General features: G+C 51.4%; 1 protein-coding gene across 15 annotated transcripts in view; it reads left to right on the forward strand.

Annotated features, from left to right (window-relative positions):
• DENND2B (DENN domain containing 2B) overlaps positions 1 to 22,203 on the forward strand; it is a 210,858-nt gene that overhangs the window by 174,324 nt on the left and 14,331 nt on the right. For all 15 annotated transcript variants that reach the window (XM_063671943.1, XM_063671942.1, XM_063671946.1 and 12 more), the window contains 9 exons: positions 3,606 to 3,742; positions 12,058 to 12,209; positions 14,129 to 14,344; positions 15,231 to 15,327; positions 15,900 to 15,944; positions 17,222 to 17,406; positions 18,730 to 18,839; positions 19,049 to 19,118; positions 22,085 to 22,162. In XM_063671943.1, coding sequence (XP_063528013.1) covers positions 3,606 to 3,742; positions 12,058 to 12,209; positions 14,129 to 14,344; positions 15,231 to 15,327; positions 15,900 to 15,944; positions 17,222 to 17,406; positions 18,730 to 18,839; positions 19,049 to 19,118; positions 22,085 to 22,162 — 1,090 coding nt within the window. The remainder of the gene's footprint in view (positions 1 to 3,605; positions 3,743 to 12,057; positions 12,210 to 14,128; positions 14,345 to 15,230; positions 15,328 to 15,899; positions 15,945 to 17,221; positions 17,407 to 18,729; positions 18,840 to 19,048; positions 19,119 to 22,084; positions 22,163 to 22,203) is intronic.

Genomic DNA, 22,203 nt, shown 5'->3' on the forward strand with positions numbered 1-22,203 from the left:
TGCTTCGTAAGCTCTGAAGTACTGAATAATTGTTAGGTGGTAGTTGTGGTAGTGAAAAATGAGATTGTTCTGCTCTTACAAGATACTTGGACATGAGTGGGAATGCTTACAGGATACTTGGGACCTGAGTGCTGGTCACTGAAGGTATTGGCTGGGTTTGGCCTTTGGGGTAGAGCTGGGCTGTGTCCTGCCCCTGTTGTAGCTTCCTCAGTCTTCTGTTGGGAGTAGGTAAAGCAGGCAGTCCTTTGCGGACTAGTAGGATCTTAGCCTCCCAGCACCTGAAGTACGAGCACTAGAAATTAATTTCTTTGAATGAAGCATTATCTGAATACTGCATTTTATCATTAACATGGTAGTGTCGGCAAATTTAACACAATTCCCTCTCTCCTGAGGGCCTCCTGGCCATATACGAACCCTGGGCCTATATCAAGAGGGGATTATTGGGGAGATTGATGAAAAAAGGAGTAAAACAAGAATGAGTCTGTTCCGAGGCTCACGTTGGTTTCCTGGTCAGTCTCAGGATTTCTAACCCCAGATTACCAAGGGCTGTCTCCCCAGTAACTTGGAGCTGGAGCTATTGGAATTGGTGAAAGCTGGCAGGCGTCTTGTTCTCTGAATCAGGGTAGGCTGGGAGTGAGCTTCCTTCGGAATACTTATCCTCCTACACCTTACTGCCTTTCTCATCTAACCCCACGACAGATGGGTATTCAGGTTTGTTTCACTTCTGGGGATTCTTTAGTCTGTCCCCACACTTCAGGCTTCATCTAACATATCCCATCTCATATATAAACTTTCCTGCCATGTGCAGAAAGGAAGAAATTTCAAAGATTCAGACCCTGGAGCCGGAACAGCCCGTGGCTAAGGGTAATCCCGTGTTTGAGTCCACCTCAGAATGCTCACTGGCTCTTTAATTCTTAAACGGCCTGCCAAGAGTGTTTGCTTTGTCCTTATTCATCCATTTCTATAAACATTCATCTAGAGCCTGCTGTGCACCAAGATTGTGCTGGTCAAGGGGACGCAGAGGCAAATAGGACATGGTTCTTCCATTCAAGGACTTCGTGGTCTGGTGCACAGATAAATCATAGATAATGTCATACATGCCGTAACTCATGGCAGTGCAGGAGGCCGCAGAGACCCAGAGAAGGGGCATCTGAGTTAGATGGGGGAGAGAAGGGAGGCTTCTCATAGAGGGAGTTGCTGAGCTAAATTTAGAAGAGCCAAAAGCAGTTGGCTAGGTGACCAAAGGGAGTGAGGGGAGAGTTCATCAGCCTGAAGGTTTTACACATATTCCACCCCACACTGCATTTATATATAATATATACACACATATACCATATATGGAGGAGTCCCTTCATGTAAGAATTAACTTAGCAAACTTAAATTTGTGCTCTTGGAAAAAGAGAAACAGTTCTAGAAGTGCAGTCTGTTCTGTATGCCATTTCACACAGTGAACATGTTCCATGAGGAGTAGAGATGGTAAGTTTGTGTCTGTTATACCAAGTGTGATTCTTATATTTAATATACTTTTTTATTTAAAAAAAAAATGCAGTCCAGGTGACACGGTGGCTCACACCTATAATCCCAGCACTTTGGGAGGCTAAAGTGGGAGGATCGTTTAAGACGAGGAGTTCGAGACAGCCTGGGCAACATAATGAGACCTCACCTCTACAAAAAATTTAAAAAATTAGCTGGAGTGTTGGCATGTGCCTGTAGTCCCAGCTACTTGGGAGGCTGAGGAGGGAGGATAGCTTGAGCCCAGGAGTTTGAGGGTACAGCGAGTATGATCACACCACTGCACTCTAGCCTGGGCAACAGCGCAAGACCTTGTCTCTCAAAAAAATGTGTGTGTGTGTGTGTAAAATGCAAGCCAAGCCAAGTGTTTCTTCTGGCATTCAGCCAAAAAAAAAAAAAAAAAACCTGGGGAGAAACTATTAGTTTTAATGAGAGACAGCATGTTGGTCCTCAGTGTGACACCTTCCTGGCGGATTTTCAAGGATAATTTGACTGAACGTGATTTGTGTCTTATTTACTGACTTGAGGGCTACCTGCATACGATGCTGAGTCTACTGTATATGCCAAAGAAAACTTGCTCTCACACTAACTCTGGTCCTGGGCCAACATTTGCGAACCACTGTGCTCAGCCATTGGATGTTTAACTAGTTGAGAATCTGGGCCAAAGACAGAAATTTGGGAGTCATCAAGATAGAGATGGTAGATATGGCAATGGCCCATGGATATTTGGTCCCTAGAAAGTGCAGAGTGAGAAAGAGTTTTTAAGACAGAGCTCTAAGAGACCCGGACACTTAAAAGGCAAAAGGAAAAGGAGAACCCCTCACAAGAGTCTGAAAAGTAGTAGCCAGAGAGTTAGTTGAAAGCCAGGAGGGAATGTGTCACAGAGGCACAGGGAGGAGATGCCAATATAAAGAGTGTTCGATTGTGTTGAGTGCTTGGGGCAGGGTAGGGGCAGGCAAGCTCAGAACAAGCTGTAGCCTTCAGGACACTTTTAGCCCTTTACCTACACCCTAGGACTCTCAGGAGAAGCTGTTAGTAAACAAGAGAAAAAGGGCTCTATTGGCTGAAAGGTCTGATGGTGCCCCAAAGAAGAGGGAGGTGTTCATGGGTGGGAGGAGGGATCCAGTCAGTGCCTTTCCTTCTCTCCCTCCCCAGGAGCCTGCGGGCACTTGCCTTGGAGAGGGAGAGGGTGCAGTTGGGGTCTCAGATGAGGGACGTACCTCTCCCATGAAGGAGAGGGTCAGAGAGTGCTGTAGGCTCAGGGTGTCTTAGGAGACAACAAGCTGTGGTCTTGAAATTGTACAGTAGAGAGGAAGGTTGTCCAAGGCATGGAAAGGAGCAAGCTAGCTGAAGGGAAGCTTGGTTTTGGAAGCAGCTTCTGGCTGCAAATTGTCCTCCCAGCTCTACCTTGGCAGTGGTCTTTTTTGTTTTAAGGGCTCAGCCCTTCCTGCTTCAACAAACCACCCAGCAACAACTGCTTTTCCAACCCCCTGAAAGCCCTGAGTGGGACCCTCCCAGTGTTGAGCCTTCCTACCTGCTTAGTGCAGTGGCAGGAGTCCCCAGCTAGGATGCAGATGAGGATGTGAGACCCCAGAGGCAGACCAGGCACTCAATTCCAGTGGAATCACAGACACTTCTCAAGGAGGATATTCTCTAGGGCTTGAGGCCAAAATTATAGTTAAGAGCTCAGGCCCTGGAGTGAGACGTCGCCTGGGAGAATCATGCCTCTGTCACTTCCATCTCCTCTTTCACAAGATGTCACAATACTGATGGCACTGTTGTGAAGATTCATGAGATAACACATGTAAAGGTGCATTTGACGTAGCACCTGGAACAGCATGCTTTTAAGCTGGGGTAGTTGTTATCTAATAGCGGTATTATTCAGGATAAGGCACATTGCAGGCACCCAGGCTGGGGCCTTTCAGACCATCTGTCTCTTCATTTGGATGGTAAGTTTGGACCCACCTTGATGCTCTTTCAGAAGCTGGCTTTATGAGGAGGGCCTATGGTCTTTGCTGTTGCCATGGACATTCCCTAGCAAGGCAGCAGAGATCTGATTCAGCAGGAATGACTCTTGCTCTTGTTATCCACAGAAAATCCTTTGAGTTTGAGGATGCATCCAGTCTCCAGTCCCTGTACCCCTCTTCTCCCACTGAGAATGGTACTGAGAACCAACCCAAGTTTGGATCCAAAAGCACTTTAGAAGAAAATGCCTATGAAGATATTGTGGGTAAGCAATGGCAGAGGTGGCGGCTGGGTCATCTCAGGGGGCTGCAGAAGAACAGGAACAGGAGGAGACACCTAGATTGACCTCCTTCACTGTGAGCAGGCATGGTCCCACCTTCTGGAACTCCTCCTGGAATGGGACATCAGGGGAAGCACCTTAGCAAAGACAGAGCGGCTTTGTGATTAAAAGCCTGGCTCTTGAATGAACTGAAATCCAAAGGACCTTTGGGGACACGAGAAGGAGAAAACGACATCATTCCTTTCCTTTATTTTTGGAAGGCTTTGAAGTCCAACAGGCCCTCTTCCTTAGCTGTGTGCCCTTAAGGCAAATCACTTAACTTTTGTGAAGACTCTGCTTTTCTCTTATAATGTGATGATGTGACTATATTAACAACAACAATAATAGTAATAATATTTCGAGCCGGGCATGGTGGCTCACGCCTGTAATCCCAGCACTTTGGGAGGCCGAGGCTGGTGGATCACCTAAGGTCAGGAGTTCGAGACCAGCCTCCATCTCTACTAAAAATACAAAAAATTAGCTGAGCATGGTGGTAGGCACCTGTAATCCCAACTGCTAGGGAGGCTGAGGCAGGAGGATTGCTTGAACCCGGGAGGCGGAGGTTGCAGTGAGCTGAGATCGTGCCATTGCACTCCAGCCTGGGCAACATGAGTGAAACTCCATCTCAAAAAAAAAAAAAAAAAAGTAATAATACTTCATAAGGTTATTGTTAGAATTAAATAAGATTGAGTGTCTGGTGCAGGCCTGCTACCTGCTCAGAGATGGCCATCTTCTTTCTGTGTTCTTACATGGTGGAAGGGGCAGAGGGAGTTCTCTGGGGTCTCTTTTAAAAGGGCCCTAATTGGTGAAGGCCCTGTACTCATGACTAATCACCTCCCAGAGGCCTCACCTGTGTTTCAACATAGGACTTTTGGGGGACAGAAACATTCAGTCTATTGTACAAGCTAACACATTTCATTGCCCCAGTTTCATGGGTGCTGGCAGAAGACACGAGACCCCTGGGTCACAGAGGACTTTATTACTCATGGCACAGCAGGCAGCATGAGCTTCTTGTTCACACGGGTTTCCCCTTGTGCCTAAGTCCCATGGGGCGGTGTGGAGAAGGCCCAGGTGGAAGCTGCACACACTGTGGGTCCATGTCCCAGCTGGGGAGCCCAAGCGTAGGAAACCCCAGTCTTTTCAGAGACTGCTGGCAAACCTGCCTAACCTTTGTCCTTGGAGGAGACATTATCTTTATCACTCTGGTCAGGAAACAAATCTGCCTCTGCCCTGAAGAGAGACACTATCTCTGTCTTCCAAGGCTGTTTGCTGTATAAATACCCTTTATTTTGGGTTTGGAACTGTCAGTTTGGACTGTCAGTTCCTCTTGTTCAGAAGAAGGGCAGAAATGCAAGACTCCATTGAGATTTGTCTTCCAACAGGTGGGAAGACATGGTATTGGCAAACTTGTGTTCACGGATCAGATGAAAGATAGATGCTCTAGCCTGGGTTGCATTTGTTTTGTTTTTTGGCGTTCATTTCAATTCTATTAGCATCCTCTTCAGTAAGGGGCTTTGATTCTGCTCAAGTGAAGTGTGCGTATCAGTGTAGGTCAGTGAGGAGGAGAGAGGCTGTGTGCTGCCTGCTTGCTGGCTCCCTCTCTATGTCCCTGTCTTGCCTCTGTCTTGGGCCTTGAATCTGAAGAATGTGGTGTTAGTTAATATATGAGAGAGAGAAGTGGCCCAGGGTAGAGGGAACCCTCCAGATTCTCAGAAGCCTGGAATCTTTTTCTTTTCTTTTTTTTTTTTTTTTTGAGATGGAGTCTCGCTCTGTCGCCCAGGCTGGAGTGCAGTGGTGCAATCTCGGCTCACTGCAAGCTCCACCTCCCGGGTTCATGCCATTCTCCTGCCTCAGCCTCCCCAGCAGCTGGGACTACAGGTGCCCGTCACCACACCTGGCTAATTTTTTTGTATTTTTAGTAGAGACAGGGTTTCACCGTGTTAGCCAGGATGGTCTCGATCTCCTGGCCTCGTGATCTGCCCGCCTCGGTCTCCCAAAGTGCTGGGATTACAGGCATGAGCCACCACGCCCGGCCAGCTTAGAAGCCTGGAATCTTATGAAGAGAGGGCCATCTGTTCCCTTATTTGATCTGAGCCATTGGTTTCATAGCTGTTTCCTTACCACTTGCTGGGCCAGTGTTTCTGGGGAGACAGCAGCCATGCCGGGACCTGCAGGGACACTGCTTTCCCAGGAACAGAGTGTATAGTATGTAGCCATGCAAAACTGGGTCACAGCAGGAAGACTGTGGGGATGAGGTCCCTAGAACCGCAAAAGAGTTTGGGGAGGGAGGCCCTTTCCCTTACCACTGGGGAAAAGACAGCTTTGTACCTACAGGCCACCCAGAGCAGAGGTCAAGAGCTAGGGGCATCAGAACAAAAGATCCAGAAGCCAGGTGGGCAGTTAAGGAAGATGCCCCAACTCCAGCCCATACCCCAGTTCTACTCAGCCACCCAAGAGGCAGCCAGTGCTGTTCCTGTATTTCTCACCTCCTTGTGCAAGACCAACATCCCAGAGTGGAAGAAAGTCCTCCCGAATGAGTGAGTAGGCAGAGGCCTAGGCACACTTGCCCTCCTCTTTCCCTTCTCTCAAACCTGACCTAAGAAGGCCTGGGGAACAGCTGTGTTTCCCAGGACAGTTCTTCCAAAATTCTGCCCCCCAAACATTGCCCCAAAAAATCCTGAACAGAGCCCTGGATGGTGGAACTCTGGACAGAGAGAAATGGTTGAAGCTGTCCCTTTCTCAAATTATTTCAGTTCAGATGATTCAAGAACGTATCCCCACAGGAAATTCTTGTCAGATAATAGAGAACAGGAGGACCACAGGATTGCCAGCACCCAGCATAGTCAAGGGACATCAGAAAAACACAGCTCTTTCTGCCCATGGCAGCAGCCACACTGGGTGCTCCCAGGGTCCTGGGCAGCAAACTGACACATTGCAGTTCTGCCAAACTAGAGTGAATGAGAATGTACCCTGCAATAGGAGGTAGGGAGGGGGTGGGGCAACAGAGCTGCCTCCCCACTCATTAGGGAGGACTCTCTTCCACTCTGGGTGTTGCATGAGGAGTTAAAAAAAAAATATGGGAGCAGCTTGGCTGCCTCTTGGGTGGCTGAGTACAGCTAGGGGTCAGCGCTGTGTGGGCAGAAGGTAGAGGTAGCTGCTCACCTGGCTTCTGGATCTTTGGAGCACTTCGAGAACAGGGAAAGAAGAGAGGGGGAGGATGTGGGAGAAAGGGAGGGGAGCGACCCAGGCACCAGTTTGGGAATATACTACGTCAGATGTTTAGGTTTTGCTTTGGCCTCGTGGGGTGGTGGGGGTGGTGGTGGTGGTTTCCGGAGTCTGCAGTTAGGACAGTGCCCTGTGCGTGTTTTCCTTTTTTATGTCCCCATAGCAGCCCAGTCTGAATTTCTGGGACCTGACTAGGGAGGCCAGAGGGAAATACAGAGGAAAATATTCTCTTTCTGTTAGATTCTGGTGGGTTTCCTTTTCCTTCCCTGGGGACAGGCCCGAGAGTTTGGAGCTCCCCACAAAGCTTCAGGGGGTGTCTTATTGCTGAACTCAGAATGGCAGTTTCCTGTCTTGCCTAGGACTGATCAGTGGCTTGGACTTCCTGGGAGCCGTCTCTCTGGTCTTGGCCCAGCCTGTGCTCTGTGGGGTGAAGGATGACTCTGACCCCGCTGGATCAGGCTCCTGCAGGCATGCAGGAATGGAGTTGTTGGGAGGCAGAGAGCCTAGTGCTCATCTCCATCTTGGGTCCTGGTGATTGGACTGGAGTCCTGTCTGTCAGAGGTGGAGGGCCAGTTGGCCCCAAGACAAACATGTCTCTCTGTGAACAGTGGACTCGAATGGGGGTTGTGGGGGGTTTACTGGCCTCCTGCCTACACTAGGCATGATGCCTGAGGAGCTGGGGTGGGGTACTCCCAAACATACTGAGGTTTACCTTGCTAACTTGCAGAAAAGGAGTTAGGAAAGAAAGTTACTGCCTTGCTGCTTCCTGGGCTGCTATTTCTCGCCTGTCCCGTCTGACATCTGCCCCTGGAAGATGCTGCTATTCTACAAGGCCTTATGTTTGCATTCTGAGGCTGACACTTAAAAATGCACCCAAGGAAGCAGCTTGTTAAGGAATTATGTGGAGTGGCCTCGGCGCCTGAGCTGCATTCCTGCAGATTCCAACTCCCATCAGCTAGCCTGGGCTGAGGGAGCATTTCCAGGAACTTCAGTGGGATGCAAGCTGGGGACCGGGCCAGTCAGCCTGGACTGCGAAGTCTTTTGAGCCTCCACTCTCTCTGGTTGCTTCCCTTATTTGCCCTCAGGCTGGGAAACAGTAAGGAGCAGAGGGCACCCACTGGGATGGAGGTTGCAGTGGGAAACAAAACAGCCAAGAGGTGCAGCCCAGGGAAGGTGCCGGGGCTGTCGAGAAATGGTGTCAAGGCTTGGAGGGTGGGCAACAGCCAGCCCCTTAGAGGCCCCAATCCGATCTTGCTGGGGAGTTGGGCTCTTAGCCTGGCCCTTTCTGTCCTGTGTAAGAGAGGGAAAAAGGCTGAGAACCAGGAGAAACAGCTGGTTGGAACCGGAGGTTGTTGGGGAGGGAAGCTGCAGACCCAGGACCCTAGTAATGGGTGTGGTCCAGGAAGCTTAGGACTGTGTTTGGAGAAATTCTCAGTGCCTGTGTGTATACACACACCCCTTTCCTAACTGGTTTTTCCAGTTAGGTTGGGGCTGGGGGAGTGCTGTATGTGTGGTTAAGACCAAAGGAGTTATGGGGAGGAGTGGGAGGTTGCGGGGAGGAGTGGGAGGTTGCGGGGAGGAGTGGGAGGTTGCGGGGAGGAGTGGGAGGTTGCGGGGAGGAGTGGGAGGTTGCGGGGAGGAGTGGGAGGTTGCGGGGAGGAGTGGGAGGTTGTGGGGAGGAGTGGGAGCAGGGCCCAGAGGGGCTGGATTCTTCCTTTAAGAGGATTTGTGTGACACCTTTGGGCTCTGACAATCCCCTTTTAGAAGAGTGCAAAGCAGAAATTCTTGGTGATGCCTTTTGTCCCTTATTTGATCATCCAAGCTGGGAAAGGTTGAGACCTCTGGCTTCTCCAGCTGGGCTTGCTGAGGGCCAGGCCGTCAGGGAAGAGGGTCCACCTCTTCATCCCTCTCCAAGGGTCATGTGGACTGTCCCGAGAAAGCTGTGTGGGCAGGAATGCAGGTAGAAATTTGCAGTCTGCCAGGCTCCCTGTCTCCCATTCATGCCCCTGCTGAATCTCCTATTCAGCCCTAGCTCCTTTAGCTCTGTCCTCCATAGGACGTTCTGCACACCATTTCCCAGCCTACCGTCTCCTCTAACTCTGAGCCATTGCTTTGATATTTATTTGCTCTCAGCTGGTTCAGTTCACTGGTCCAGGACTCAGGGTCCACTTGTCTCTGTACATCTCCATCCCCTGGCCCCCTGTCCACCTGGAGAGATGACTGGGAGAATCTATTTGAGACAGCTCCTCCGGGGCAGTCAGGAATGGTCCAGGAAGCTGGGAGATGAGTTAGGGCAGTGAAGGGACCAAGCTGAGGCTGGGGAGGCAGCGTGTGGGCTGCGGCCAGCTGTCTATTTGCTGGAGAACTGATTAGTGGCTTTGTTACATTAGAGAGGACGTTAAACATTACTGGAGAAGAGAGGCTGGCACAAGGTGCTGGGGAGGAGCAGGCCTTCCTGAAATTGAGTTTCCAGAGACAGGACCTATCTTGAGAATCTGATGTTGCTGGCTGTTTTCCCCTGGGTTGTCAGTGATGTGCACCAGCCTTGTACATCTATTACTTCCCTGGGCCTCAGTATCCTACGTCTTTTTCTTGGAGCTTTGGATTTTGTATCAATATTCAAAGCTCTTACTGTAGGGAAAAGAAGGAAGGAAGGAGGGAGTGAGGTGAAGGAGGGAAGGATGGAAAAAAAGAGGGCTAGTCTTGGGACTCATGTCACACACTCAGAAGCCATTGGAAGTTTAGAAAGCTCTATCTGAAGCAGTGGTTCTCAGTTGGGGGACAACTTCACTCTTCCCTCCCTCCCTTTCTGCCTCCCTCCCTCTCTCTCCCTCCTTCCCTCTGTCCATCCCAGAGAGCATCTGGCAGTGTCTGGAGACATTTTTGGCTGTTATAGCTAAGGAGATGCTAATGTCTCCTGGTGGATAGAAGCCAAGATTGCCACTAAACATCCTAAAAATGGACAGGACAGTCTACCACAACAAGAATTATTCAACCCCAAATTTCAGTGGCTTGGAGAAACCCCTGGGATTGGGACAAGGTTCCTGTAGGTTGGGGATGATAATAAAGGCCCTGGCTGATCATGCAGTCCAAGACAGTTCGGATTTGTTGAGCTTGGCATAAATGTTCTCCCTGCCCTGATGTGGACAGTAATGCTCTGGTCCTGTTTTAGGGGATCAGAAGACTGTGTCCTGGCATTCTCCCTTCTTAGTTCCCCCACCTCCTCACTCCTGCAGGGCATATGTTGGGGAAGGATCAAGAAGTAGAGAATCCATCCCTAACACCTCCCTAAGTGCCCCACAGTGGGGTAGGCTGGAGAAAACATGCAGGGGGTGCCGGGTTTGCTATTTGGCTTCTTGTGACAGGGCTGCTGGGCCAGCTCCGCTTAGTCAGGGCTCTGGAATGGAGACAAGTCATTTTAATAGCATGACTGTGTTACAGGAAAAGGTCTGCTCCATTGCTGGGGACTCTGCTTGGAGTTGGGAATCACTTAATCCAGTCCCAAATCCCAGTGACCCATCTTTGACTCATAAGTTTACAGAGATTTATATTGCTCCCACTGCAGTCTATTTAGCTGTCACTGAAATCCCTTCTTCACACCCACACCCTAACTCTGTAAGAGCATTTCCTAAATTCGTTGCGGTTCTGCATAAGTAGATGCCACAATGTGGAGGGAGCTCCACTTTGGAAATGGAGGAATCTGTAAGCATATAGGAAATGGAGGAATCCCGTGCCCTCTCTAGGAAAGCTTCACTCTCAGCAGCCTTTGTTCCTCGTCCTCCAGCTCCTTCTTCTGCCTGCTTCCTGAGGGGTGGGGTCTGAGTTCCTCTGGGGCGTAAGGCACGTTCAGACATCTGTAGGACAAGTGTGGGACTCAGTGGTCACCCAGGCTCAATCCTGCTGCTGAGCAGAGGTGCTGGAGTGAGTCCTGCTCTACAGCAGGAAAATAGGGAAAGGGGTGCAGAGAGGGCTGTGTTCTGAGTTCCCCAAGGACCTGTTCACCCCATGGATTCTGCCACCAGGATCGAGCTAGGACTGACCTGGCCCATGGTGTCACTCTATTTTAGAAAAGGTGTATGTTGGAGGGGTGGGGGCAGGAGATACAGCTTGTGGAAAGGAGTGCCACTCAACATCTTCAAGGGCAGGGCTTGTGTTTTGGACTTCTCTGAGATTTTCTGGTAATGCCAATACAATGCCCGCTGCCAGAGATTTTAGAACTAGTCCTGAGAAGCAAGAACTCCCCTCACCCCCACCCTTTGGCCCAGACTCCTTCCAAGCCTTTCACACCTCCCCTGTGTCACAGCAGGAGAGTTTGTTCCAAAAGGGGAGTGTTGATGGTTCTCTTTTTGCTGAGATCAGCGGTAGAGGGAATAGACACTACAGTAGGAGAGTCATTGAACAGATCATTACCGAACACTTCCTCCTTGCTAATCACTGTTCCATTCCGAGGTTGCCTCGGTGAACAACACAAAACCGTGCCCTAAAAGACTTGTTGAATGGCACTGTAGGTGAGAGGGGGGCCTGGTGAAGCCCTGCTCTCTACAGTTCTCTGAGTTCCTCCATGCTCACCCTCCAAAGTAGGTCCCCACAGAGATCCCCTGAGAGTTGGGTGAAGGGACAGCCATGTGACCTGAAAACCCTTCCTACCTTGAACTATGTTATTTCTGGGGTGTTTGCAGCAGAGGGAAGAGAGCCAAGGAAAGACTCTTGGTGCTGGCTTTGTCCTCTGGCTGGGCACAGGCAGGGGTGGCTGAGCCAGTCTTGTGCAATCCCTGAATTTATAAAGCAGAGGCCAGGCTGAGCTGGGCTGGGGGTAGAGGGGGCGGGGGGGTGGGCTCTGCTTCTGGACTTGGAGCCAGGATCTGTTTGTAGCCTCCCCACTGCAGACGGGCAGCTGCATGACTCATGAGCTGAGGGGCCAGGCAGAAGCCATTCTCTTTGGTTCACAGGAATTCTGCTTGTTTATTTGTGTGTGTGTGAGTTCGTGTGTTTCCTTCTTCCCTTCTCCCACTTCTCTAACTCTTCCTCCTCTGCAGGAGATCTGCCCAAGGAGAATCCATATGAGGATGTGGAATTAAAGAGCCGAAGAGCAGGACGAAAATCCCAGCAACTGTCTGAGAACTCCTTGGACTCTTTGCACAGAATGTGGAGTCCTCAGGACAGGAAGTACAACAGCCCACCCACACAGGTAACTCAGCCCTGACATGGGCCTGTAGGGTTAGCGTGAGGGCCACAGTGGGGGCCTGCTCTTCCAAGACTTGGGCCCAGCTTCCACTCAGGCTTTTACCCTCACTAGTACTTGATAAAGGGTCTACGGCCATACCACCCTGAATGCGCCCGATCTCGTCTGATAAAGGAGGTCTCCTCAGCAAAGGACTGTGCACTCAAGGATGTCCACCATGTTGAAGCCTCTGTGGACAATTGGCACCTGCTCTGAGGGGCATCCTGTCCTATCTTCTTTCCCTTCCTACACAAGCTCTGAGCTGCAAAACTCAGCCAGGAGCCCTTGCAGTCTCCTCTCTGATTATTTATCACCCTGTGGTAAACAGGAAGACAGGGCCCTAGTGGGAGTCTTGGCATTCTGCAACTCTGCCAGAAGTCATCTCAGTACTGGCATTAGGGGGCCAGGTGTAGGCCCCCAAACCACATTTGGAGAGCCAGACAGGTGTCTGTGACACCTGGAGCCAGTCCTATGGGAGAGAGTAAGCATGAATCTTTAAGGAATGGATGGGGAGAAGGCAGAACGAGAGGAAAGGTGAAAAGCCAAAGGAAGCTCTTGGACTTCAGCTACTTCTGTCCTTGTCCAGGGTGTCAGGAGGCAGGTGGAGAGGCTTCTCTGACCTCCCCAGGTAACTCTAATTCTCTTTGCAAATGGAAGGACCTGGATATTATATAGCATTGGCCAGATAATATAAAATGATAATATAAAAATGATTTCTTCTGGCTTTGGAATAAGGTGTTTGTTTTTATAAAAGATTTACCCCATAGCCAGGAGTGGTGGCTCACGCATGTAATCCCAGCACTTTGGGAGGCCAAGGTGGGCAGATCATCTGAGGTCAGGAGTTCGAGAGCAGCCTGGCCAGTGAAACCTCATCTCTACTAAAAATACAAACATTAGCTGGGCATGATGGTGCACGCCTGTAGTCCCAGCTGCTTGGGAGGCTGAGGCAGGAGAATTGCCTGAACTCAGGAGACGGAGGTTGCAGTAAGCCAAGATCGCTCCACTGCACTCCTGCCTGGGCGACACAGCGAGACTCTGTCTCAAAAAAAAAAAAAAGATTTACCCTCTAATTAGGGCTCTGTTCAAACAGGCTTCCCCTGAGTTTGCATTGCCAGATTGATTGGGTGAGAACAGGAAATTGGGGGCTGTGGAGGAAGGAGGATTTGCTGAAGAGTGAGGAGAGGCAATTCCAGAACCAGACAGTGGTTGGGTGTCTGTGGGATACTTGCCTCCTGACAGGGTCTGCGACAAGGATGGTGCCCTGGGATAAGAGGTCAGTGCACATGGAGAGAGGCAGAGAGTAGATCAGGGCTGGGGAGAGGGCAGCCAGGGCCTTGTGGGTGTGGGATCCAATTCAGAGTGAGGCCTGCCTGGCCCAGCTTTGGTGGTCAGAGCCCAGAGCCCCTGTGTTCTCCATGGGAGCAGTTAGGAGGGCCAGGCTGCAGGATCTCCTAGCCCAGCAGGCTGGCCAGTAGGTTATAGCCTCTGCTGTCAGAAACCTTTTAGGATTGGCTCGGGAGCAGAGGTCTGGAAGACTGGTTCCATCACCCAGGCCCAGCAATTCTTGTCCCAAAGCTCAGGAGGACCCCCCAAAATTCCCACTTAGCCTTGTTTTTCCACTCAGATGAGAGCACAGGATTTTTAGCCTCTGCTTTCATTTTTTGCTGGCAGTAGTGAAGTTTCCTTTGGGGAAGGCAAGTATCTAATCTATCCCTGACCTGGCTGATTAGCAGCTAAAGTCTTAAGAGAGGGATGGAAGTTCCAGGGCAAGATTGCGAGGAGCCAGGGATGCCGGCCCTTGGCCTCTGTGTCCCCATCCCAGCAGACAGGCACTGGCCAAGGTCTCTGTGGCGAGCCCCTCTCGCATGTCCTCTTCCCCATGCCAGCTTTCCCTGAAACCCAACAGCCAGTCCCTGCGCAGTGGGAACTGGTCAGAAAGGAAGAGCCACCGGCTGCCACGATTACCCAAGAGGCACAGCCATGACGACATGCTGCTGCTGGCTCAGCTGAGCCTGCCGTCCTCACCCTCCAGCCTCAACGAAGACAGCCTCAGCACCACCAGTGAGCTGCTGTCCAGCCGCCGGGCCCGCCGCATTCCCAAGGTACCCTCCCCAGAGGCAGCCCACTGGAGCCGGGCAGGTGGGCGGGCAGGCAGCCAGCCTTTCTCTCTCTTTCCTGGCTTCCTTCCTTCCCTAATCTGGACTTCTTCCTCGATTCCCTTTGAATAAATTCTGGGTCCGTGCACTGGCCTCTTTTTCATCTGATTAATTCCCCTTTCTTATCAATAAAGATGCATTAACTGACCTTGGTGCTCAGATGTTAGAGGAAGGAAAGGCTAGCCGAGGTTCCCCATTAGTAAGTGTGGTGTATGAATTTTGGGGTATCTGCACACATAAGCATTTCCAGGCTTTCAAGGACCTAGGACTCAAACAAGGGTTCTTCCTATAACTCTCAGCATTGAGGAATTTTCAGCAATGATTTTCACACATAGGCAGCCAGGCCCAAATCCCCAGCCCAAAGCAGCAGGATTTAGCCAGATGGTATTTTTAGCCTGCAAACAATGCTTGGGTATATTGGGAATTTAGCTTCTTCCTGTCGGGGCCCCAGGTTATGGCCCAGAGGGGAAAGGCTAGAATCCTTGTTCCTGTTATTGCATCTCAGAAGCTCTTTGTCTCAGTTGGTTCAATGACTCTTGGGACCCAGGAGCTACCATCCTGTCTAGTTTGATCACAGTTCCTTCCTCTGGGGAGCTAAGTTTAGTGTCCTTGTCTTGGGGCAGGAGACCACTCCTGGGGGACTAGGTATATGGAGAGCCACTGGTGAGTCACCACTTGAGGTCAGTTCTGCAGTTAGACCAGTCCTGGACCCAGTGGGTGCAATGCAGAAAGCTTGTACCATTAAGGGCAGGGATGGGCTCCTACTCAGCCTTCTTGGAAGTAGGGCAGCTGGTGTTAAGGTTACCTCACCCACCCTGCTTTTCTCACCCAGCTTGTCCAAAGAATTAACTCCATCTACAATGCCAAGAGAGGAAAGAAGAGATTAAAAAAGTTGTCTATGTCCAGCATTGAAACAGCATCACTGAGAGGTAGGCTTTGGTGCCGGAGCTGATTCAGGTGTTTGGGGCCCTTGGGCGTTAGGAATGGGAGAGGCATCAATTTACCTGTGGAGGGTAGAGCCCTGCCAGGAACTGGCCACATAGGAGGGAGGAGCAGACAGGGAAGAAAGGTCTGGGATGGGTTCCTTCAGACTTTGGGCTGTGAGGCCCTGAGTAGGGAGGTGGGTGTGGGAATCGGCTTCTGCAAAAGGAAAGGCCAGACTCACTGAGCATTGCGGTCTCTTTCCCATTTCAAATCTTGACCTCCTGGAGGCAGGGTCCATCTGTTCCAGGCCTGTAGGCCCCTCTTCTAGCTCAGCCTCCAACTCAGTCCCTCAGCTTTCCTCATGGGTTTGAATATAGGATTGGCACTGCAGTGTGAGCTCTGAAGGAGCCTGGCCCCAGGCCACTCAGCTCCCTGCCTGCAGATGCCTGATCATGGGCCCAGAGTAGCCCAGAGAAGGTAGAGATCCATCCCCTGTGAGAAAAGTTGGGGTGGTGGGGGAGCAAAAAACATTGGCTGTGAGGTCCAGCAAGTATGTACTCTGCTGTTCCTTTTCCAGATGAAAACAGTGAGAGCGAGAGCGACTCTGATGACAGGTTCAAAGGTGAGGCACAGCTCCCATGAGTACGGAAGCTCTCCCAGCAGGGCTGCAGGGAATCAGCCTTCCCTTCCAATGCATGTGTGGTTCGAGTGTCCCTAACCGGCCTGATGTGGAGAGGCGACAGACAGGCCAGATACCAGAACAATAGAGCAGGGAGCCATAGGGAAGTCTGTCCTCATAGACATGTGAGCTCAGCCCTGCAAGGTTAAATCCAGATGTCTCCATTTGCCAAATGTAAGGGTGGTGACCTGCCCAAACTGTCCCAAGCCATTGTCCATGGGAGTTGGGTGCTAGATTTGCCTGGTAAATGTTGTAGATCTCGGCCGGGTGCGGTGGCTCATGCCTGTAATCCCAGCACTTCGGGAGGCCGAGGCGGGCAGATCACGAGGTCAGGAGTTCGAGACCAGCCTGGCTAAGATGGTGAAACCCCATCTCTACTAAAATAATACAAAAATTAGTCAGGCACGGTGGCGGGCACGTGTAATACCAGCTACTCGGGAGGCTGAGGCAGGAGAATCACTTGAACCCGGGAGGTGGAGGTTGTAGTGAGCTGAGATCATGCCACTGCACTCTAGCCTGGGCGACAGAGCAAGACTCTGTCTCAAAAAAAAAAAATTGTAGATCTGGAGGGTCAGAGATGGGTACAGAAGATTACAAGGACCTCTTCTGGCAAGAAATGTGCGGTAGACTGAGGAAACTGTTTCTCTGGAGGCCCTGCAGCCCCCCATCTCCCCTGTCCCCAGAGAGGAGCCTGAAAAGGTTCTGGAACCTTCACATTCCAGGGTCCTTGGATAAATCTTTGTGCTTTCTCTACTGGGAAACCCTGCCTAGGCCTTCCTGGATGATTATCCTCTCATCCCAAGGCAAATGGGCAAGTGGACTTTGGATGTAGGAGCATGGACAAGGCTCAAGTCCTGCTAGGGACCCAAGGATGAAGCCTTCGTGGATGTTTGTGTATTCTGGTCCTTTTGGTACAGGGACAGAGTGGGTGCCAAGATACATCCCTGGGTTTGCCTGGCCTCGGCAGTCCTCCTGCCCCAGCTCAGTCTCCAGAGGCTCCAGGAAGACCAGGCCCGCACCTTCCTGTGTCAGGGCAGAGTCTTTGTGCAGGGGTCAGCACCTTGTGCCTGCCGGTCCTCCTGCACTGCGACCTGGGGATGGTATCAGACTAGGCTCATGCACTTAAAAGTGCTCCACAGCGATGGAGCCCTGAGCCAGGGGTAGAGGAGTTAACATGAGGCCTGTGAGGGTCCGTTCCCTGATGTGCAACCTGCCTCCAGCCCACACACAGCGCCTGGTCCACATCCAGTCGATGCTGAAGCGCGCCCCCAGCTATCGCACGCTGGAGCTGGAGCTGCTGGAGTGGCAGGAGCGGGAGCTTTTTGAGTACTTTGTGGTGGTGTCCCTCAAGAAGAAGCCATCGCGAAACACCTACCTCCCCGAAGTCTCCTACCAGTTTCCCAAGGTGAGGCCCTCTCTCTCCCCACCTTGCCCATATTCTCCCTCTTCCATCCTCTATCTGCCAAGCCTATCTGGGGAAGGAGAGAGATCTTGTTCGTCATACGCCCTCACCGAGCTGCCACAGCCCTGAACCTGCCTCCTCTCAGCCAGGAGGGAAGACAGGGCTGCAGCGGGGGTGGGTTTGGGCCAGTGCTTGTTCAAAGGATGAGGACTGAGAAAGAACCTCTCAGTGTGCTTATAATAAAATCCAGAACAATTGAATACCATACAGTTCACCCACTTAATGTATACAGTTCAGTGTTTGGGTGTATTCACAGAATTGTGCAATCATCACCACAATCAATTTTAGAACATTTTTATCACCCCAAAGAGAAACTCTGCACCCACTAGCTGTCACTCCGCACTTCTCCCACCAGGCTGTCTCTCACTCCACCTTCCCTGCTTGTCACCAGCCAGCCTGGCCTCCCTCTTCTTCCTCTCACACTCAGCCCCTCTCTCTCTGCCATTGCCTCTGCCAGGAATGTGCTTTCTCCAGCTCTTCACATGGCTGCTGGCTCCTTCTCATTTCTCAGGCTCTGCTCAAGTAGGACCTCTTTCAGGAGGTCTGTCCAGACGCCTGCATGGAGCCCCTCCCCTGCCCAGCTTGCTCTGTTACATCACCCTGCTTATTGTTATTTATTTATTTTTTTATTTGAGACAGAGTTTTGCTCTTGTTGCAGAGGCTGGAGTGCAATGGCGCTATCTCGGCTCACTGCAACCTCTGCCTCCGGGGTTCAAGCGATTCTCCTGCCTCAGCCTCCCAAGTAGCTGGGATTACAGGCATGCGCCACCACTCCTGGCTAATTTTGTATTTTTAGTAGCGACGGGGTTTCTCCATGTTGGTCAGGCTGGTCTCGAACTCCCAACCTCAGGTGATCCACCCGTCTCGGCCTCCCAAAGTGCTGGGATAACAGGCGTGAACCACCGCGCCCGGCCACCCTGCTTATTTTTTTTTTTAAGCCCCACTCTGAGATGTTGTGGTTGACCATCTCACTCTGCTGACCAGAATGTGCAAGGTCGGGGACCTTGTCCCCTTTGTTTTCCATTGAGAGCCAAGAGCCCTGGCGCATAGCACCGTGTCAGATGCCATATAGAAAGCACTCCGCTGGCATTTATTGAATGAATGAATGATGACTCTGGGCTCTAAGAATTCGGAGTGGGACAAGGGTTGCTGAGATCATGCCCGCTGGTCAGTGGCATCTAGGGCCCTCAGGGGAGGAAGGGCTTCTCAGCCACCACCACCCGCCCTCAGGTTCCATGTCATCTCCTGGTTCCTTCTTCCCTGCAGCTGGACCGACCCACCAAGCAGATGCGAGAGGCAGAGGAAAGGCTCAAAGCCATTCCCCAGTTTTGCTTCCCTGATGCCAAGGACTGGCTCCCTGTGTCAGAGTATAGCAGGTGAGGCCTGGCCTGGCCTGAGGGAGGAAGGGGCATAGCCTTCTTTACCCCCATAGCAGTGGGCACCTGAGTAGTGCCTGCTCTAGTCTCATCCTCTCCTACAGCAACCTGGCCCTTCACCCCACCCTGAAAATGACGGTCCCTATTCCTGGGGGCTGTTTCCTAGGTCCTCTCACACCTCCCTGATGCCAGACCTCTCTTTGTTCCAGTGAGACCTTTTCTTTCATGCTGACTGGGGAAGATGGCAGCAGACGCTTTGGCTACTGCAGGCGCTTACTGGTGAGTGAGGCCATTCGGTCCTCAGGCCGGCAGGCAGGGGATAGGTCAGGGTGTGTGTGTTTGTGTGTGTGTGTGCGCGCCCTTCTGCAATTTTAGCTTGTATGAAATCCTATGTTATGCTTCCTAAGGCCACCCCGAACCCCCTGCCAACACACACACTTTCACAGGTGAGGCCACCCTGGGAGAGCAGGGCTCAGAGTGGTGCTTCTGAGGGGGCCTTAGGATCGGAGATTATCTGGAATAAGGGGAGGGAGTGGGTTTTCATGTCTTTTTAGTTTTTCTCTACTTTTTCGTCATTTTCCCTTGGGATCATGGGCTCTGATTGCTGGTCTCTGGTTGCAGGATTGAATCGCCCCCAGCAGTATGTGTATATGCATCAGATTAGGTGAGGGACAACCTTCCTCACCCTCATACCTGGCCAGCCTGTAGTGGGGAGGAGGCCTGTCTGTGATGTGGTGGGGCTGGAGATTGGGCAGGGACAGAGACATACCTTCTCTGGGAATCTGAGAGAGATACCTTGAATCTAGGGGAAAGGGATTGGGTTTTGAAAATGTTAGCCATTTTGTAAAGAGAAGTCCCTCACCATTTCCCTTCCCATTAGTCCTGGGAAATAGATTAGGTAGAGGCTCAGAGCCTGGCCCCTGCTGCACTCCCAGCTTGGAGCACTGGGTTGTTGACAATGTTTTGGGGTTTCCAGGCCTTAGCAAGAGAAAGCCTCCCCAGATACCAGTCTAGGGGTGGATGAAGTGGGCAGGAGTCCTGAAGGAAGGATTTGGGACCAGTCATTCATTCATTCAGAAACACTTATCATCCCTTATCAGAAGCCTTGACCTATTGAGAGTCAGGCACGTGCTAAGGGCATATAAAGATGAGTTTAACATGGATCTTCCTCTCGAGGAACTTTAGATGGCCTGTTACAGGAGATTGGACTTTCAACACAGGAGGGAAGGGCCAAGGGAATAAGAGGGAATAAATGTTGTTTAGAACCTGTCACATTCCAAGCTAGATGCTTCAAGTATGTCTTTTTAAAAAAGTGATCACAATAGCCCATGGGTTATTATTATCCCTGATCCATAGATTGGGAAGTCAAAACTCAGAGGTAAAATGACTTGCCCAACGTCATACAGAACCAGAAGGGAAGTCATTTGTCACTAATTTGTACTCTTGGATCACCCCCAGAGGATGGACTGGGGAGAGGGGGTGTGGGGAGGTAGAATGCCCATGGAGGGGCAAAGGGCATATGCACAGGAGTGATGCCAGGTGGTGAGCCAGGCAGAGGCCAGCATACCTCTGGCCGCCTGGGCCTCCCAGGCTTGGAAGGAGTATTGCGAAGGCTGCCTTTGCTGGAACATAGATGGAGCAGAGCTGCTCCTTTGCAGTGGGGCTGCTGCCCCCAGGGAAGAGCGTGTTTGTCCTGGCCTGCTCAGAGAGGGCCTGGGCTGGGTCTCTGCCAAGGGGGCTGGCACTAGCTCGGCATTCCTGCAGATTGGACACAATGATTCTAACCCAAATCCCACATACTTGATTTAATCACTTGGGGCTTTAGGGGAGGCGGGGGAGAGGGAAACAGACAGGAGTGAGTTTCAGGCCTAATATGGACAAAAACAGATTCTGCCTTCTCTTTAGATCTGTGACGTGTGGCCAGCAGGTTTGGAGACTGAAATAGCCCCATCTGCATTTGCTTAGCAGCCTGCATGAGGGGCCAGCACCTGCTGCTCTGCTCCCTCCCCACTCGGACTTGCCAGGCCCTCCAGGCCTGTGAGTCCTGCTGGAGAAGGCACTGCAGCTTGCATGGGGGCTCCGGGCCTGGGAGCTCTCAGTGCATGTCTCCCCTTTAGCTACCCACCCTTTTTTTTTTTTTTTTTTTGAGACAGAGTTTCACTCTTGTTGCCCAGGCTGGAAGTACAATGGTGTGATCTCGGCTCACTGCAACCTCCACCTCCTGGGTTCAAGCGATTCTCCTGCCTTAGCCTCCTAAGTAGCTGGGATTACAGGCGCATGCCACCATGATCGGCTAATTTTGTATTTTTAGTGGAGATGGGGTTTCTCCATGTTCGTCAGGCTGGTCTCCAACTCCCAAACTCAGGTGATCCACCTCCCTTGGCCTCCCAAAGTGCTGGAATTACAGGCGTGAGCCACTGCGCCCGGCCATGCCCACCTTTTAAGTCCCATTCTTCTTTTGCTCCTTTACTCCATAGCAAACCTCTACCCAGTGTGTTTGTTTTCTTTCCTTCCTGTCAGAAAGCAGCAGGCTTTAGGGGTAAGACAGCCAAACAGGGCCAATGCAAACTTCTGGCTCCACAGCTTCTAGATAGGCGGCCTTAGGCAATGGCTTTATCTTTTTGAACTCAGTTGCCTCATCTATAAAGGGGATAATAATCCCTCTCTCACAAATCTCTTGTAAAGTTCCAAGCCCAGGAGTCAGGTATAGCAAATGTTCAATAAATAGTAGCCCCCATCTCTTGTTTTCAGTTTGCTCTCTTAGAATGGAGGTGGATCAAGAAAGGGAGAAAAGAACCAAAAAAAGGAATGGTATGCCGAATGTGCCCTATGGGGCTAAAAAGCTACAATGGCTTGCTCCTAAGGATGTACCCTAGTCCTTCCCATCTGCTGGGGTCCCAGCCTCAGGGATATGAATCCACAGATACCCTGTAGCCTCTGCCAAACTGCTTTGCCCTTTGCCAGCCCCTGTCAGCGTCCTCCTGGGAGGAAGGGTGGAGCCTGTGTGGAGCCTGGCAGGAGCCTGGTACCTGGTGCTGGGAGACCCTGCAGAGCTGAGGCCTGTCCTGAGAGTGGTGGCTTTTCCTTCAGGGCTCTGGTTGCAGAGAGGTTTAGAGGAGGCTTAGAGTCTTCTTCCACTAGAAGGGCAGTTCTTACTCCTCCGTTCCCAAGGAAAAGGAGCCAGAAATGGTAATCATGCATTCTCTGTGTCTGTCTCTCTCCTCCTCCTCCTTGTCCCGGCCCAGCCAAGTGGGAAAGGGCCCCGGTTGCCAGAGGTGTACTGTGTCATCAGCCGCCTTGGCTGCTTCGGCTTGTTTTCCAAGGTAAGAGGCTCTGGCAGGCTTCCCTCCCTGTCCCCCAGCTG

This window comes from Pongo pygmaeus, chromosome 9 (genome assembly GCF_028885625.2).
Source record: "Pongo pygmaeus isolate AG05252 chromosome 9, NHGRI_mPonPyg2-v2.0_pri, whole genome shotgun sequence".
Classification (NCBI taxonomy): domain Eukaryota; kingdom Metazoa; phylum Chordata; class Mammalia; order Primates; family Hominidae; genus Pongo; species Pongo pygmaeus.